This window comes from Psilocybe cubensis, chromosome 2 (assembly GCF_017499595.1).
Source record: "Psilocybe cubensis strain MGC-MH-2018 chromosome 2, whole genome shotgun sequence".
Lineage (NCBI taxonomy): Eukaryota > Fungi > Basidiomycota > Agaricomycetes > Agaricales > Agrocybaceae > Psilocybe > Psilocybe cubensis.
This window is the reverse complement of record NC_063000.1, coordinates 1,641,251-1,659,071: the sequence shown is the minus strand read 5'-3', so window position 1 is coordinate 1,659,071 and position 17,821 is coordinate 1,641,251. Positions and strand designations below refer to the sequence as shown.

The following is a 17,821-nucleotide window of genomic DNA, read 5'->3' as shown; positions in this document are numbered from 1 at the left end:
ACGCCTCTCCATGGAGGCAAGATCCGGTCATATATTGCCCATATACTAGCTGTTATATAACCTTTTCTTATCTCTACCATCTACCATGATTGACCATCTTGTTGGTCGACCAAACCCTTCCTGGAAACGAACACAGGCAAGTTTCTCCAGTCACTACAGTGGGCACCGCGTAACTCAGCCTTCACTTTGAATGACAGGTCATCCTCGTAATCTTATTCTGGGTCTGGAGAATTGTTCGCGGAAACTCAGGCCCTCCTAGAATATTATGGCTCACGAAACTCAACAGAACGATTAGCAGTACGCGTTGTCCACTACGCCGCTCGCTTGTTCGTTGTCTAACCACCCCGCAGAACGATTCACGCCATGGCAGATCATCGTCAGTACTCTGACAGTAATGTACTCTATTCGCAACCTCGATAAGCTTCTTGGTCTCAACGGTACGTCACAATTCAATCTCTAGTTGCACATCATCTCAACATACGCAACAGCCCCGGAGCCACTGGCCCGTCTAGTTCGTCCTTCCCGCGCATATGCCCACTGATCACATGTTTATTCTTATTTCTTTTCCCGCAAAGTACTCTCCCTCTTACTATCGAGCAACATGGATCGTCACAGGCCTCGATGCCGGATTCGCAACAGCCATGTCGATTCGGCCAAAATGGCTGCGTGATATAGCATCCATCGTCTTCTCGTTCTACTATATCATATATGCACAAGAAGCAGATGAAAAGGTAGATCCCCCGCGATCCCCATACCTCTTTGATGTTGGCGTTAATAGACTTTTTCACTCATATCAGCTTCGCCGCTTCCGCGCTGTTCCGACCATCGAAATGCTGCGCACTACATGGGAAAAGACGACAAATCCATATGTGCGTATTCTATGCATATTCATGCAAATCCAAATCATTCATGCTGCCATTTTCCAATAGATCAGGTTGGTAACTCGACTTCCACGGGTCGGCGTCAGGCGAAAGATTCTATTGCCCCGACCCAAGTCGTCGTCGTACGACCGACCCATAACAGCGTATCTCTACTTCGGACCAGCTGAAAGCGAATTATGCAAAGCTACCGAGCTAATCCTCGATTTTCCGGGGGGTGGCTTCGTCGCGATGTCACCTGAACACCATGAAGAACGTCTGCGGATGTGGGCTGTTTCAACTGGTAGGCCTATACTAGCTATAGATTATGGGAAAGCACCAGAGTGTGAGCGCTTTCTATTCATCTGATTTCATGCAACTCGCTTAACAGAGTTAAAAATAGACCCATACCCTTTTGCACGAGATGAAGCGTTTGATGTCTATAGGCTCATGGTAGAGTCATGTACGTCTGTGCTTGAACGCATTACAATGTCCGGAATTAACCACTGTGCTGTGCTTCTAGATGGGAAGCTCATTGGAATGTCTGGAAAGAAATTAAGCATAATAATATCGGGCGATTCTGCGTGAGTACCTCTTGAAACATTCTTTTAGCTTTTTCTTTCGCAGTAAACATGAGTCTCTTATCTTTGTGTTTAGTGGCGGAACTCTGGCCCTTAATGTAGTGATACGAACACTGGAGTTGAGGCAATTAGCTTCATCGTCCCATCAGCCTATCCATTTGCCACTGCCGACAGCCGTAGTCCTCAACTATGCTGCACTAGACTTCAATTTCACTTCGTGGATGTCAGCCGACAATCTGCGTGTGTTACGATCGGAGCAGTCGTCTGGAAACATTCCGGGGTTGAAAGAGGTGGCCGAGCAGAAAGATCACTTGAAGCATGTCGTGAGTTTTTTTGTTTCTCATTTACTGTGGGGTGGGTAATAAGTTGACGGGATGAATGATTGTGTATGTCAGAGTCCGTTGAGTATGGTCCGCGACAAAAAACCGACAAGGAAGCGGATAAGAAGACGATCAAGTTGGAAGGATGCATTGAGGAATTATGTTAGTGGTGGGGAGGAAGAAACAAGTTCGACATTGAAAGTGCCGTCCAAGTCTGCACCTGGGAGGTCTACTAGCCACCAGGGATTTGGAGACGAAGGATCACTGGCAGACGGAGAGAGCGAGGAAGAAGAGGACTTTGATAAGATCAAGGAAGAAGACCGACCGATTTCAGCTCGGATTGTATACAAATATTGGAAGGGGGGTGGAGATGTGATCAGGAGTGGTTCTGACATGGAAAGACAACAGCATGAATTGTCGATTGCAGTCGCGGAAGCAGATACGAAAGCTATTCGAGCCGTGTCTGGGAAATCCCCTGAACCTGGAAGCAGCGGAAGTGGGAAAGAGCCTGTAGGCACGCGGCTAACGATGACAAGTCGAACGGGCTATTTCCAGGACAGAATTATTTCGCCCAGTATGGTACGTGACAGAAAGAGAGAGAGAGAGAGGAAAAATTGGTGTTGACATTGAGGATAGATGCGTGCCATGGCTATTTTGTACATTGGACCACATCGGAACCCGGATTTTGCGACAGACTACCACATCTCACCTATCCTTGTGCCGAACGAGTTGCTTGCACAATTCCCGCCACTACTTATGCAGTGCGGGGAAAAGGACCCGTTTGTAGACGACACGGTGATTTTTGCAGGGCGTGTGCGCGAAGCGAAACGGGCGCGTAAAGTTGAGCTTGACCTATTATTGTCTGGGAAAAGCGCACGTTTTGGGGAGACACTGCGGATGAGTGCGGTTGATGGACACGGTGACAGCAAAATTTCTGCGGAGCTGAAGAAAGAGCGAGACAAGCTTGCAAGACAGGCCGAGTCTGACTGGGTGCAGATGGTTCTGTTTTCGGACTGGAGCCATGGGTACCTACAGATGCCTACATTGATGAGTGAAGCGAAAGCGGTATGTGAAACTGTACATTGAGCGACGAGATGCTGACAGATGTGCAGGTGATTGAAGAGCTTGCTGAATGGATAGACCATGCATTCGAGCGATACCCCGCAACAGTGACGGAAAGCAGAGGCGGGCTGTTGGCGCCCAAGGCACAGGGCGGGCCGAGTCCTCTCACGTCTGAAACGGAAACGGAGGACACGGGGATCACGTTTGTGACCAGACGACACTCGGAGAGCCCACGCAGAGCAGCGACACCACCTGAGAGCGTAGGAGAGGGAAAGCGGAGTACAGGACAGACAATCTCAGAGGCAGAGTTGATGCGACGACGACGACTGCTCGACTCGCATATCTTTGAGTAGAATACAAGTACAAGTAATAGAGTTTTTGCTGTGCAGCACAGCCACCGATCTGGATTAGTTGCGCTCTGTTCGGATTGAGGCAAGTGATTATGATGAATGTCTGTGGCCCCCCTGCTGCTGTTTACTTGCATCCACATGGCCTCTGACTTTCCCCAGCAGCTCCCCCTCCAATCCATCCCTACAGAGGGTCCCGCGTCTCACCCTGACGGCCCCCCCACCCGCGACTACTCTTATGAACAACCACAACCTCTCTTTGACCACCACAACCACTCTTCTTCTCCCAGTCCCATGTCCTCAGAACTCCCCTTCAACCAGGTAGCAGCTTCTGCTTCTGCTCCAGTACCACCACCCGCACCACCTCAGCTCTTTCCCCAGCAGACCACCACCACCACCACCACTACACCCATCCCAGACCACCAGCAGCAGCCCCCACCACCACCACCAGTTGCTTCAGGTCCAGGTGCAAACCACTACCCCTCATCCTCAGGCGTACCGCGTCTACCACCCATTCTCCAAGTAGAGAAGCAGCAGGTCACCACTTCTGCAACTCAGCTCGCCAGTGCCAGTCGTCGCCGCAACGAGGCCCACTTTGTCTGTCCCGTCCCAGGCTGTGGCAGCACTTTTACACGTCGTTTCAACCTCCGCGGTCCGTCTACTTCTCTCTCTCCACATCGCATCCTCTTTGACCCCTCCTTGCTCCCATAGGTCACCTGCGATCCCACACAGAAGAGAGACCCTATGTATGCGACTGGCCAGGCTGCAAAAAGGGCTTTGCCCGTCAGCACGACTGCAAGTACGTCCCATTCTTCTCTTCTACCCCGTTGCATCCCCAACCACTTCCCACAGGCGCCATCAGGCTCTGCACGCGGCAAAGTCCCAGTCAAACATCTGCCAGGGCTGCAAAAAGACTTTCAGCCGTCTCGATGCTCTCAACGTACGTCTATCTCTCTACTCATCAGTCAACAATCTCTCCAACTCTTTTTTTTCTCCTTGCAGCGCCACCGTAAGTTTCCCTTTGCACAAAACAACTTCTTATTTGACATCTTTTCTATATCAAGTACGCTCCGATGGCGGTGCTGATTGCAGGGCGTCCAATCCAAAGTTTGCCCCGGCCCCGGAAGAGAACCACTCCAACCCCCAGGGGGTCAGTCGAGATCATGCTCTTCAGTAGCTACTCTATGCCCAAGGTACTCTTTTTTCCTTCTCTTTTCGCCGGATAGGTCTCGGGTTTTTCTTTCTGTAATTATTTGCTATAATACTGTTGTTGTGCTCTTTTCTATTTAAATAAATGACACCAAGTATCATTTCCAAATAACACGTGAGATCGGCATCCGGTATTATTTCTCTCTCTCCTCTACCCCATACTCTTTACCAACCGCCATGGCCCTCCCAATGCTTGTTGGAGGCGGCGCTGAATGCGGCCCCTCAAACCCACTTCAAAACTTGTCCAAACGATTCGAGCAGGACAGAGGCATCCAACAAGTATGTCCATCTGCTCCGGTGTGTCAGACAAGGAGTCTCATCTCATCTTAGGATCATTTTGGCGCGGGTCGAGCAGGGTCTTCGAGAGAGGTACGTAGCATACCAGCATACTCATCTACACCCCACCCAAATCCAACCATCTCCAGGTTTTCCGTTCGCAGCCGGGAAACACCAGCGCACACGATCAAGACGCCGCCCGGTTCTTCGCTGCCAACCCATCGCATGCGCCCCAGCTCGTCGCAGATGCCGGGTTCGATCTCTCCAGCATGCGTGCTGCCCTGCCAATGCATCCGGTGCCCCAGATGCAGATGCAGGCACCCCAAAACGCAGCAACGGCGTCCTGGGCATCCGACTTTATGGCCCAGTCGACGACTCCCATCGCTATGCAGTCTCTGAACCTCGGCCAGCCGATGCAGACAGCTGCCAAGGGCATGAACATGGACGTGCAGGTAGACCACCAGCTGCACCCGATGCACGCTGCTTCCAGCACCGTCCTCCCACCTCAAGGTCAATATATTCACCCAAAAATTCTGGATACATCGTGCTGACTATCTCGTGTCTTTTTACAGCCGGCGGTATGCAATGGAACCCAACGCTCTCTAATTTCCGCATGAGCAACTCGATGCCCGCGTTCATGCCGCAGATGCCCATGCAGCATCTCGCTCATCAGCCGCAGCCTGCAGTTACTAACAAAAGTAGGCTTCTGCCTTGTTTCTCGCTGCGGTGTTTTAATTTAACGATCTCTCAGGAATATCCTGGGACAGAGAATTCAGTGCTCAGGAGCTTCAGCACACCGTGTCTACACCCGTAGTCACTCAAATTGATGAACCAGTACAAGAGCAAATACAGAGACCTGGTGGCGAAGCCGATGAACTTGCGCGCACCGCTGGCATGCTGTTGGAAAATGTCCGACACGAGCAGAATCCAAAGTTCCAAAAGAGTCAATTTATGGGGCTCATGAAGCAGTTGCGCGATGGAGAGGTCATTGTAGAGGGGAACCAGATGGTCGAGAGCGAAGGCCGTACATCGTCACAAGCAAACATTGATCTGAAAGGCAAAGGCAGAGCGGTCCCGATCGTAGCACGATCCATGAACCCGTCCGCCAACGAGACAGTCTTCCAATCGAGCCTGAACCAAGCGTCTTCGAACCAGGAGCAGCAGCAGGTGCGAGATCAGGCGCAGGAAGACGCTAACGATGCGTATTTCCGACAAGAGAACGCCGAGTTTGCGCGATATTGGTCCGACACGCAGGTCAAGCAGCAGCCGGCGGCGACAGCGGAGACACAGGCGTGGGGCAAACTGCAAGCTGATTGGGATCAGTTCGAGGCTACCACATCTGGGATCAAGGTCATTACGAACTACAGATTCCAGGAGAACAATCCTTATCTGCTAGGTGATTCGTCGCGGACCCGAGCACATCTCCTCCACACACAAGGGAGGCAATCGGTTTTAGAGGTGCGTCTCGCTTTCGTTTATCGCCGCAACCACAGAGATTAGATAGGTTAATCACTGATTGTCTTGTCATAGAGTGTTCTTGAGCTCGAAGCATGTGTGCTACGTAATATGCAGGATGCGAGTGCATGGTACGAGCTTGGTGTAAAGCAGCAGGAAAACGAACGCGAACATAAAGCGCTTCAGGCACTTCGACGCGCAGTAGAACTAGACCCAACGCATCTCCCCGCGTGGCTCGCCCTGGGCATCTCGTCAACAAACGACAATGATCGACAGGGCACATACGACGCAATCAACGAATGGGTCTCTCGGAATGAACAGTATCAAGACGCAGTTGCGCAGTTCCGTGCGCAGGCGTCCAATCCACAGGATCTCACTCTTGCAGAAAAGTATTCTCAGCTGATTCAATGCTTGATCACAATGGCCAGAAGTAACACGAGTGGGGAAATTGACGCAGATATCCAAATTGCGTTGGCCGTGTTGCTGAACACGAATGAAGTAGGTTCCAAATTTTGGACATTTGGAATCCTTGGCGACTAACATGTGTTCATAGGAGTATGGGAAAGCACAAGATTGCTTCAGAACTGCACTTGCAGTTCGACCTGATGTAGGCGCTCAAACTTGTTTTCCAAAGATAAACCTTACCTTGGCTGTAGGATTGGTTACTTTACAATCGCGTAGGTGCGACAATGGCAAATAGCGGACGCGCAGAAGAAGCACTTGATTACTATTATCGTGCACTGGAACTCAATCCTGGGTACATTCGTGCCAGGTGGGTGGATTCGGTCAACCCCGATTTTTTGGATTTAACGTAACCGTAAACTTTCTAGGTTTAACCTGGGAATATCATGCATTAATCTTCGGGTAAGATCGTCTTGTGAATGACAATGTGTGGGTCCTGATTGTATGTATTCCAGCGCTACGAAGAAGCTGCTCAGCACATTCTTGATGCATTGGCGTTGCAAGACAGCGATGGAGTCCGGGATGATTCGGAGTCGCACGAGAATCGTGGTGTGGTCTCTTCTGCGCTGTGGGATAGCCTCAAGACGACATGTCTCCACATGCAGAGAGCGGATTTGGCCACATTATGCGACCTCAAAGATCTCGAGGGTGCGTTTTTTTAACTTTGTTTTGAGTTAGCCAGATCGTCCTCACACGACGACTTTGGCGTAGGATTCCGGAATCGCTTTCATCATACATGAGCAGAATCGTGTAGTTGGCGACGCGGCATCAGTAGTCCCCCCATCGATGGCGTTCTGTCGTCCATATGGTTTCGATTTTTCTTGTTCTTTACAATGGATATAGATAGAATGTCGCAATAACATTGAGCATATTTTGTGCGTTTTAGGAGCTTTTCGAAGATTCTGTTCGGAAGTTGAGGACGCGAAATGAGTGAGCTTATCGATGTGGGAAATAGTGAACCAGTAGGGGCGAACTGACCTGGGTCCAAACCCAACCGCTTTGCCTTTTCCTTGGCCTTGTCGGTGCGAAATAGTGCCTCTTTCATCTGTTCGAACATTTCTCTGTCTTCTTTTGACATAGAAGGCGATTCTGCGAGACGCTTCATTTTGAGCATGAGCAGTTGATGGTTGTGCAGGTCGTGTTTTTGTTTCGTCACCATGTCCCGGACGTCTTGAACGTCCGTGTCGGTCAGTGGGATCAGTGTAGGGTTTCTTCGAATCATAGAGATGTCCTGAGGGCTGAGTGCTGGATAGCAAAGATGAGGACAATGGAAACAATTCAACCTTCACAGTGTTAAGCGTTGGCACTGGGGACGCAGCACCGCCACAAAGCGATCAATCAGGCTTACATTGTTCGAGGGCATCTAACCCAAGCAAGGACAAACATCCACGACAATGGAAGAGCTGCGGCCACAGCGTGACTGCGGCCGTCATATATACACTGACGTTCAGCATACAACCTTCTGCATAAAGCACCTTTGCCTTTAACCCTCACTATCACCAGCCACGGCTCGAGCCCGCTCTTTTCGTTTTTTTCGCAACTTCACGAATTCCCGCCAAAACCAACCCGACGCAATGGAAGCCATTCTCAAAGTCAACGATGCCTTGAAATCTCTTAGGGTGCGCTGGCCGGCTGTGCAAATTACGAACGAAAGGAAACCTAAAACCGGCGTCTTTCTAGGAAACCAAACTATCTGGCCTGCGACCAGTTTCAGAGTTCTTTGACGTTCAACGCATCTCAAAGCCTGCCGATTTGAACCAAGCAACCTCAGTAAGTATTGCTATTTGCGGTCGTGTGTTGTAGCAAAAAGAGGTGTTGACATGTATGGTTTTTGTAGCGGATATCCTACAATACGCGTTATTTCTCAGGTAATTATACACAGAAATAACCTGTTACTGTCAGTCCGGAAGACTAACCTGTCGAAAACCTGGTAGGAAACTACCTGCTGATTGTCGCATTGCTGGCTGTCTATTCGGTGTAGGCCCATCTCAGTTCACCAGCGTCAATTTTTAGCTCACATTTCCTATAGCATCACAAACTACGAGCTCCTTTTGTCTCTCATTTTCCTCGTCGGCGGCTTCGCCCTCATCAATAAATTCGGTACGCTTGTCATGCGCCTTTGCATTTTCAGCCCATTGATGCATGTTGGTTGGCCCCGCTAGCTCCGGAGGCAACGCAAGTCGGCGAACATACCATCACACAGAAACACCTGTACACCATCCTTTTCGTGATCGGAATCCCCCTGTTCTGGTGGGCTGGCCCCTTCGCAACAGTCTTTTCCATCCTCATAGGATCGGCTATTCTTATCCTCGGACACGCTGCCCTCCTTGAACCTGGTGTAGAAAGCGACTATGCCGCCATCCAAGATACCGTCTAAGCAAATGCTCGCTTCGAGGAGAGAGAGTTGATATCCCGAGCATCTTATTTTTCGTTATAATACACCCTGTTTATGTAGGTAGAGTATGATCCTGACGCTTGCAACCAGTGTAGCTTGTCAAAGCCTCTTTTATATTTAGATGAAAATGGATGATGATTGATAGTAATGTGATGGATAATGACTTGAGATGGTTTATACCGACTATGGGTAAGAGGGACATGGAGGCATAGAGGCAAGTCGGCATGAAGGTGGTACATCTGGTACGTTTTAAAAAGCAGGAGAGCAAAGATTGTCGACAGCAGAACATGTAAAATAAAGCTGACGCAAAAATGACGTCGGTCGTGTAATAAAAGGTAGCTTGAGGAGTATATATCCAGATGCTTCCAGGGCGTAAAATCATGGGGCGTTAGGAATAAAGAAGGGATAGAACTGTATGACATGCATGGACGAAATAATGATACGAAAAAGAGCATAATTCAGAGTTTTGCCACGCGGTGGCGTGCTATAAAAGTGGAAGCCATTGTCCTATAAACAAGTCAGGTTCTATTCGCAATGTCGCAAATGCCGTTTACGCACCTATGACTATACTTGGAAGATCAAATAGATCCCTGCGTATTGAAAAGCAGAAGGTAGAGGGCACGGGTGCACCTGAAGGTTTTAGCAACACACAATGGGAGTACACCGACTGCGTGGTGTTTTCGAAAGCATGGGAAGCGAAATTCTCCCAATATTCGACAACTGATTGGTTCTCAAATAGCTATGAAACAGACCATAATTAGAACAATACGCTGAGGGAAAGCGCACTCGGCGTAACGTACTTCATAAATATATTTTTTCCGACCGTTGCCCACGAGGTCTTCTAGTGGCCACTCAGTTAACATGCAGAACTCGGGGGCGACCAAACAGATTTCGCCTGTTCGACGCCAGACAACCGTTGGAGTCCCACTATAGGACATCAGCTTATCCAATTCCTGTGATATCGTGGTTAGTACGGACTTTTAGTGTTTAATAAACTTCAAGACTAACCAAAAGGGTCCTCTGGAAGCATCGCTCAACGAAGATCTCGTCATCCAGTGATAAAGGCATTTGCAGAGCGATGAGTGATGGTCGAAAGATGGCCAAAGCCCGCACAATGCGCAATATGTCATTCTTTTCAAAGCTTTGAGTTGAAAAAAGGGATGTAAAAATATAATGGAGCAATGAAGTACGAAGGGAGGTAATGTCAGATTCTGAGCACTAGAAGCACTCAACGAGCATAAAAACATCTCGAGAGCACACGTACCGAGTGGGCAGGTGCTTCATTAAAAAGTGGTACCCCTCCGTATAATCATACGGTGCAGTGACACGGTCTGTGATGGTCTGCAACTTCGATCCACATGATGGTGGCCGAACTATGTCGGCAACACCTGTCGGCACAGAAGAGGTGGAACTAGGCGAACTTGTTGAGGGTGGAGGAGAAAGAAGTCCACGCGAAGCCGTATCCTTGGAGGATGGATTATGAAGAAATACAGTAGGAGGCGATCGCGGTCGGGTGTCAAGCGGATACCGTGGTTGCAAAGGATGAAGAGCTGTACTCGGTTGAGAAGTGGAATAGGATGTTGTAGGGTAAGATAGTTCCGTAAGCTCCTCCGACCGTTGTGCGTGTGGATATGGATATGTCAAATAATGTGCAGTGTTTGCAGGCGAAGTGGACAGATTGCTTTCTGACTGCTGGGGAGGCATTTGATTTTCGCCATACGGCGTGCTAAAGCTGTTAGCGGATGTACTGGCCAGGCGTGGTGAGGCCGCAAAATCGATTGGATCTGAGGGCCAAGACGAATACTGAGGCGGGGGCGGGGCAGGCGGGGGTGTTGTCGACGTTTCAGGGGGACTAGGATTCCCCAAGATTGCGGACAGAATAGAGTATTCGAGGTTGGCAGCTTCAGAACCAAATGAAAAGTTGGGATCGAAAGATGAAGCCAGCATGGTATCGTTTTGAGGAAAAGGCTCAGCTGTCATATTAAAAATATCAACAAACATCGGGATTGTTGGAGTTGGTATACACACCGATTGGGATTGGAGGTGGGTCTACGGGGGTACTTGTGCTTGTCAGGTTCTCAGGCGCAGATTTGCCTTGCTTGAGCTGTTCTATAGGTCACGTGATCCGAATAAATCTACTGGCTGGAAGATACACAGATTATGACGGATGGTACCTAGCTCCTCCTCATCCAAAAGGTATTTAGCCTTTTTACGATGGCCTTCTGTACAGTTATTGGCGAATCCACGTTTGACACAGCGCTGGCAAGGTCGTGCTGCACAGACGCGAGAAATGAGTACAACATTTTCTAAAAATCCATGCATGAAGAAAAATGCAGAGAAGAGCCACATACAATCGTCGCATGTGAGATGGGCCTTCTGGCAGTGGTAGCAAGCACGGTTGGCTTTCTTTTTCTTGGGCCCTTCTCTGGGTTTTCGCTGTGGCTGCGAGGCAGCCGAGTCTCCAGAGACGTCCTCTGGGGATTCGTTGCGCTTACGCTTGGAGGCGGCGGCGGTGGCAGAGGAGACTGTAGAAAGAGAGGTATTTTTCTTAAGGGGGTTGGAAGGACCAGCCTGTTGTGGTGCGAGATGAGCGGTGGGATGGACATAGAAAGAGAGATCGTACCGCAGACAATGCGCTGGGGGCAGGCCTCGGGGCGACTGCGTAGACGGCGGCCATGGGAGGCAAAGGCGGTGGGGACAGCGGAGTCGGTGTGGGCGTTGAGATGAAGGTAAAAGTAAAGAGCGGACCGGGAATGGTATTGACCAGAACAGCGTTACTGTGCGTGCAGGTGATCCAGCTGATTTTTATTTCACGGCCGAATACTCTGTCCCGGACCATGCCAAACCGCCAAACCGAACCAATCCAGCTCGCGAACCACCATCCGACTGTCCTTCCGCTCTCTCCCTCATCTTCCGCATGTTTTCCCGTCTCCTCGCGACTCTCTCCTCTGCCCTGGGCACCCCGCAGGCTCTCAGAGAGCTCAGATGGATGCAGGCAGCCATCGACTCCCGTGCGTCCCAGCTCTCTCTCGCAGACATGGTCGCTCGCAGGCTCCAGCATGAGCCCCTCCAGTATATCTTGGGTACGCGTCTGCGCATACCACACCGCGTCGCGCTGCAGAGTCACATATTCTCTACCAGGTACCCAGCCGTTTGGTCCGCTCAATCTCCTCGTCCGTCCTCCGGTCTTGATTCCACGTCCGGAGACTGAGCATTGGGCGACTGTTCTTGCCGAGTCACTTTCGCCAACTGCACAAAAGCCTATTTCTCTTTTGGACCTGGGTACAGGCTCAGGCTGCATCCCACTTCTACTCTGTCATCTTTGGCCCCCAGGAAGTGTCAAGGCGCACGCAGTCGACATTTCTCCCCACGCTTTGACCTTGGCACAGGACAACGCTGCACTCTGTGGAATTCCATCGCAATTGGATGGTTCCAAGAAGCCACAGAATACTTTCACTGTCTTCAATTCAGACTTTCTTGCGGAGGACTTCCCGAGTCCCGCATTGCGCGCTAATTCCCCTTTTGATGTTATCACTTCCAACCCACCTTACATACCGTGGAAAGAGTATATCGAACTCCCTCCTTCCGTCTTAGATTATGAAGACCGTCGAGCTCTCTTAGCGGGATCCTCGGGCCTTGATTTCTATCACGCAATCGCGCGCCTAGTATCGCATAAGAATCTCCTGGCACCGAGCGCTATTGTGGCACTCGAAGTGGGTCATAATCAAGCTTGTGCCGTTGAAACTATAATGCGCGACACCGGTTGCTTTCGTTGCACCGAAATTTGGACTGATCCGTGGGGGAAACAACGAACAATCATAGCGCGAAAATAACTCGCGTGTCACTCAACTATCTCGAGGGTGTCTAGCAGTTTCTGCGCCGCAACGAGATATTAATATCATTCGCAACACCAAGCGCGCCAGGGCGAACAAGCCTCCATGAACCAAATGGCGGCTTGATTGGTCATCACACTTTGATCACGGGCCCTCCGGCCCATACTTTAAGCGAATGGATCGCATGCGCATCTGGAGTTTTTGTCGCTTTTTGATTCTCATTGGGGCGCTTGCGTCAATATACAAGATGCTCGGCAGGCAACCAGGCGCGTCATTAAACAAGTATTAGACGTCATATAAGCTTGATAATTTCAGAAAACCAAAATCAAATCACCTGTAATTTGGCATTTGTTCGTAGCCGATCTACAAGAGTGTAAGTTAGTAAAGTCTTCAGCTATTTGATGTACCACGCGTCTTCACCATTCTTCAGTCTCACGACAATGCGGATAGGAAAGAGGTTTTGTTTGTTCAAAATCATACCAATGGGAAATGTGCTTAGTATGACGACGAGCAGAACACCCGCCGACAAATGTCTCAAATGCGAAACATCCTTACATGCTCTGCTCGTCAACATTCCTGCTTGCTTTAGCTCACCGCTTCGTCTGTAACCGCAGCATCCCTACTTTTTGAATTAATCGGTGGCAGCAGATCGACCTGAATTTGATCCTTTACCTTCTTGCCCTGTCGCTCTATCTTCATTTTCTCAGGTATGCGTGATATCATTACGTTGAAGAGTTGTACTAATGTTATAATAGCTCATGCACGCTAGGTCTGCACCTCGTTTCGATAATCTGAACACTATGTCCCTACCCACCTCAGCTGGTTCCCATGAACCCATTAAACCCAACCACACGCTTTTGCCCACTACAAACAGTATGGATCGCAGGTCTCAGGCGGATGGAAGATCCATATCTTTGTCTTCATTACCAATGGAATTGCTTCAAGAAATATTTTTGTGGTGCGTTCCACCTCGGCCGTCACAGTCTGAGTTTCTCTACCAATCCATCTACATGGTCGGTTTCGCGTCTCAAGTAGCACCCCTACTTCTTTGTCAAGTATGCAATCTATGGCGCCATATTTCCCTGACCCTTCCCCGTCTATGGACTTCTTTGGATGTCTTTGTCTCGATGGGAAAGTCACGACCTTGCCTACCGTTAGCAAATATCTGGCTCGCTCGCTCTGGTGAACTCCCGTTATCACTCGCACTTTATCAACAAAACGAATCGAATGACAATCGTATTGCTGCCGGAGAAATACTCGACCTCTACAGACTTTATATACACCGCTGGAGCAACATCCATTTCGACTTGACTGGCCCGAGATATTGCCGATTGTTGACCTCTCAGCAAAGGTCGGCACCGATGCTCAAACAATTTCGTATGCAGACGTGCTATAGAATATATGAAGCGGAAGACAAGGACCTTTTCGGAATTTTCGACTTTGTTCCCCACCTATCGCACCTGCAAGTATCCAGAATACCTGACCTTGATATTTTCGGAGAAACCTCCGTCAGAATACCATGGAGTCAGCTCGTCACTTTATCCCTCGATTATCTGCCTTCAGTCGGGACTAGTCTTCGCATCCTTGAAAACTGCCCCAAATTAATCGATTGCTCCTTTAAAATTGACGCACTCTCGGGACCCTTGCCTGAAACCCCCATCAACCGTGAATTACATTCTTTGGAGATTAACATCGGGCACGAGCAAGTTGCCACTTTTTTGGAAAAAGTTACGCTTCCTGCGCTTAAGCAAATGACGATACACGTCAGAGGCCCGCTGGACCAATATGGATGGCCGCAAAGTAAATTTGGCGCATTCTTGAAGCGATCAAGGTGCCGTCCCTCGCACTTCGAAATCCACGATACCGGGATGAGATTCGATGAATTTGCGGATTGTCTATGCAATCCTTATCTTCAGTCGCTTGAAAGTATTACTGTGCAAGATAGGCGTGATTGGACATGGGACCCTTTCGTTACGGACCTTGCAGTCAACCTTCTTACATGCTCTCCCTTTATCCATGAGTCCACTTCTGTGATGCCCACTATGTCGGAGGCTTTGCAAAATCAAGTCTCAGCCCAAGCGTGCCGTCTTCCGAACCTAGAGTCGCTCACGTTTCGTGGTAGTTGCTTGTGGACTGCTGATGGAATGGTGGCCGACATGGTGGAATCTAGGTGGAGATATCATTGCCGTCAAGTGCGGCGGCTCAAACGCGTCGAGTTGGAATTGCTATCTAGCCATGTCGAAGATTTCCGCCGATTAAAGGAATTTTGCGTCGAAGGGTTAGAATTAGATGTCATGTTACGGTAAAGTTTTCAGTCTGTGTGTCGCTAGTGTGTCGCTAGTACAGCAAAGAGTCATAGACTTGATAGATTTTATAATTAAAATCGCCGATTTACGTATTCTGCTGGTTATCCGATAATCAACTTGCCCGCTGGTCTCGGTTGATTCTTCCGATGATCGTGCTATAGACTATCTCTCAAATTTCCGTCACTTTATCGTGGTCAGTACGACGGGCTAATCAACGTTAAGCTTGGATAACAACGATATAAGAGGCATAGCAAACACCCAGCCCAGCTCTCCGTTCCCTGTTATCATCGAAGTGTTATGTACGCACATTCTACAATCTTATCATGGTGAGTTGCATGCGCGCCGCGAGGTCGGACCAAAGCGGTCGTCCATTCCGGAGACCCATAAGAAGGCTGTCTCAAAGGCGACATTTAAAATTCCCTTCTTTTGCCCACTTGCGTTGTTTTATTCCTGAATATGTCTGCCATTGAACAAATCAATCTCAACGACTTTGAAGCCAATTTCTCGTCTTCAACAGGTGAATCTCTTGCTGATGACACATGTATTTCATTTGTCTCACTACGGCATTGGTCGGTTAATCAATAATCCGACCAGTAACAGAGCTATCCAGTGTTGCGTTAGGGGGCCGCATTGTCGCAGTGTCTGACGAGTTCTTCGCTGAGGCATTTCATTTACTATTGGTGGAGGTGAGATTATCACATCTTTTTTGTTCATAGCCGTAATTCTCAATGAGTAATGTGCGTTAGCCTGCACCGTCGTTAAAGGGCCAGTTTGGACCGAACGGTGCGCTATACAGCGGGTGGGAGACAAGGAGGCACAACCCGGACCACGATTGGTGCATCATTCAGCTCGGTACGACCGGGTCTATCTCAGGATTCGATGTTGACACATCCAACTTCAATGGTACGTTTTTGCACACACACGATTCGCCTGCAGTTCTTGATATCCGCTTGTTAGGAAATGAGGCACCTGCAGTTTCTGTCCATGCCCTTTATGATGCTGATTTGAAGGATCCCACACCAGATGATCCCAGAGTGAGCCGCCACTTTTCCATGATAGTGAATTCTATACTTATACAACGATTCTAGTGGAGAGAAATCCTTCCCAGAAGTAATCTTGGACCTAATTCCCGTCATTTGTTCAAGGTTACGCCCACTCCATGTTACAACTATGTAATACTTCGCATGTATCCAGACGGTGGTATCGTGAGTCTAATTTTAGTATCTCTTATCGCCAAATTAAACTACCCCTATCGTGCAGGCGCGCTTTAGGGTTTACGGAAAAGTACTGCCTGTACACCCACCACCAGACCATCTGTTCGATTTAGCTCATGTATTTGCTGGAGGACGCGTTCTTCGAGTGTCTGACCAACATTTCGGTGTCGGTGCCAATCTCATCCTACCCGGACGAGGTGTAAACATGGGAGATGGCTGGGAAACCAAACGAAGTCGCACCAAGGGGCACAACGATTGGGTTGTTATTCAACTGTATGCATCTTTTGTTTTTCATTCGGCATATACCTGACTTATTCACAGTGGAGTTCCCGGAGAACTGACAGAAGTCGAACTTGATACACACCACTTCCTCGGCAATTTCCCTGAAAGTTGTGAAATATACGCTCTCTCGACACCTGACGGCGACAACTGGAGTGATAGTTTAGCTGATCACTCAAAATGGACAATGATTCTTCCTCGCACAAAATTGGGCCCGCACAGACAACACTTTTTCGAGTTGGAAAATGTAGTAAACAAGACATATACCCATGTCAAAGTAATAATATTCCCCGATGGCGGTCTAAAGAGGATACGGATCATGGGCCGAAGAGTAGATCAGCCTATCGCTTCTACATCACAAATCACCCCTTCACCAGCAATACCCACACCATCGTTGACCCCAATGTCGGATCCGCAGTCTCAGATTTTCGTGATTCCAGTTGTTCCCTTGACTGCTGAAGAATTTGCTCCCTTTGGTCAGGTCATCCAAGCATATCGTCGAAATCACCCCACACGAGCAGCAATTAAAGTGACGCCTGCGAATGGAGGAACAGCTGAAAAATTCCATAAGCAATCACTTCTCGTATCTACATATCCACCAGAGGCCGGGGCATCTACGGGAATTTCTGTGTATCGATGCGAACCTCTTACCGACATCTCGGATGGAATCACTGTCCTGCGAACGTTAGAACGACATCCGTATACGAACCAAGCATTCATTCCAATGGGAGCTGGCTCCTCTGGAGGCTTAGAAGATCCAGCAAATGCGTACCTTGTAGTGGTGGCGCACAACGGTTCGAATGATAAGCCAGATATGAAAACTTTGAGGGCTTTCGTAGCGACTACCTCGCAAGGGATATCATACAACGCTGGGATTTGGCGTGAGTGATAGTTGGTCTTCCCTCTGAGTAACGATAACTAAAGCAAATAATTCCAGATCAACCGATGACAGTTCTTGGAAAAGTAGGTCCTACTAATCGAATGTTTGAAACAAGTACTGACTTTTTGTGTGCAGCCCTTGGATCTTGCCTGCATAGAGAGTCAAATCGGGGACGGTAGCCAGATGGACTGCGAGATTCTCGACCTGGACCTTACAACTACATATATTTTGAAGTTTAGCCAGTGATTTTAATGGACACGAACCGAAATGACTAATAGACACATATGTGGTAGACATAATTAATATTCGTCTACTTTCCCTTTTAGTAGAGGCCTCAAATGTATA

General features: G+C 49.0%; 8 protein-coding genes across 8 annotated transcripts; 7 read left to right on the top strand and 1 right to left on the bottom strand.

Annotated features, from left to right (window-relative positions):
* Positions 1 to 394: 394 nt before the first annotated feature.
* JR316_0002039 (Hormone-sensitive lipase) lies at positions 395 to 3,173 on the top strand (the record flags this gene model as incomplete). Its single annotated transcript, XM_047887834.1, has 11 exons — positions 395 to 437; positions 489 to 511; positions 576 to 731; positions 798 to 869; positions 930 to 1,203; positions 1,261 to 1,320; positions 1,381 to 1,441; positions 1,515 to 1,761; positions 1,834 to 2,337; positions 2,395 to 2,823; positions 2,871 to 3,173. 11 exons carry the CDS (start codon positions 395 to 397, stop codon positions 3,171 to 3,173), a joined length of 2,172 nt encoding a protein of 723 aa, XP_047752757.1.
* Positions 3,174 to 3,308: 135 nt separating this feature from the next.
* Positions 3,309 to 4,344, top strand: JR316_0002038 (Transcriptional regulator CRZ1; the record flags this gene model as incomplete). The annotated part of the gene is made up of 5 exons (XM_047887833.1): positions 3,309 to 3,819; positions 3,879 to 3,966; positions 4,020 to 4,107; positions 4,170 to 4,176; positions 4,232 to 4,344. 5 exons carry the CDS (start codon positions 3,309 to 3,311, stop codon positions 4,342 to 4,344), a joined length of 807 nt encoding a protein of 268 aa, XP_047752756.1.
* Positions 4,345 to 4,553: 209 nt separating this feature from the next.
* Positions 4,554 to 7,309, top strand: JR316_0002037 (Peroxisomal targeting signal receptor; the record flags this gene model as incomplete). Its single annotated transcript, XM_047887832.1, has 11 exons — positions 4,554 to 4,655; positions 4,707 to 4,745; positions 4,802 to 5,162; positions 5,225 to 5,350; positions 5,404 to 6,110; positions 6,183 to 6,605; positions 6,661 to 6,714; positions 6,764 to 6,879; positions 6,938 to 6,971; positions 7,025 to 7,217; positions 7,281 to 7,309. 11 exons carry the CDS (start codon positions 4,554 to 4,556, stop codon positions 7,307 to 7,309), a joined length of 2,184 nt encoding a protein of 727 aa, XP_047752755.1.
* Positions 7,310 to 8,143: 834 nt separating this feature from the next.
* JR316_0002036 (PRA1-like protein) lies at positions 8,144 to 8,946 on the top strand (the record flags this gene model as incomplete). Its single annotated transcript, XM_047887831.1, has 6 exons — positions 8,144 to 8,188; positions 8,250 to 8,339; positions 8,407 to 8,437; positions 8,504 to 8,546; positions 8,599 to 8,669; positions 8,732 to 8,946. 6 exons carry the CDS (start codon positions 8,144 to 8,146, stop codon positions 8,944 to 8,946), a joined length of 495 nt encoding a protein of 164 aa, XP_047752754.1.
* A 502-nt stretch (positions 8,947 to 9,448) lies between these two features.
* JR316_0002035 (Transcriptional regulator of nonfermentable carbon utilization) lies at positions 9,449 to 11,641 on the bottom strand (the record flags this gene model as incomplete). The annotated part of the gene is made up of 9 exons (XM_047887830.1): positions 9,449 to 9,471; positions 9,523 to 9,703; positions 9,765 to 9,917; positions 9,973 to 10,105; positions 10,229 to 10,937; positions 10,993 to 11,073; positions 11,139 to 11,237; positions 11,316 to 11,535; positions 11,588 to 11,641. The coding sequence occupies 9 exons, from the start codon at positions 11,639 to 11,641 to the stop codon at positions 9,449 to 9,451; spliced, it is 1,653 nt and encodes a 550-aa protein (XP_047752753.1).
* A 240-nt stretch (positions 11,642 to 11,881) lies between these two features.
* JR316_0002034 (Release factor glutamine methyltransferase) lies at positions 11,882 to 12,797 on the top strand (the record flags this gene model as incomplete). Its single annotated transcript, XM_047887829.1, has 2 exons — positions 11,882 to 12,047; positions 12,106 to 12,797. 2 exons carry the CDS (start codon positions 11,882 to 11,884, stop codon positions 12,795 to 12,797), a joined length of 858 nt encoding a protein of 285 aa, XP_047752752.1.
* Positions 12,798 to 13,555: 758 nt separating this feature from the next.
* On the top strand, positions 13,556 to 15,103 carry JR316_0002033 (uncharacterized protein; the record flags this gene model as incomplete). Its single annotated transcript, XM_047887828.1, has 1 exon — positions 13,556 to 15,103. The coding sequence occupies one exon, from the start codon at positions 13,556 to 13,558 to the stop codon at positions 15,101 to 15,103; it is 1,548 nt and encodes a 515-aa protein (XP_047752751.1).
* Positions 15,104 to 15,559: 456 nt separating this feature from the next.
* JR316_0002032 (putative allantoicase) lies at positions 15,560 to 17,722 on the top strand (the record flags this gene model as incomplete). The annotated part of the gene is made up of 9 exons (XM_047887827.1): positions 15,560 to 15,620; positions 15,698 to 15,789; positions 15,850 to 16,006; positions 16,061 to 16,137; positions 16,192 to 16,308; positions 16,364 to 16,590; positions 16,639 to 17,477; positions 17,534 to 17,559; positions 17,612 to 17,722. 9 exons carry the CDS (start codon positions 15,560 to 15,562, stop codon positions 17,720 to 17,722), a joined length of 1,707 nt encoding a protein of 568 aa, XP_047752750.1.
* Positions 17,723 to 17,821: the final 99 nt, after the last annotated feature.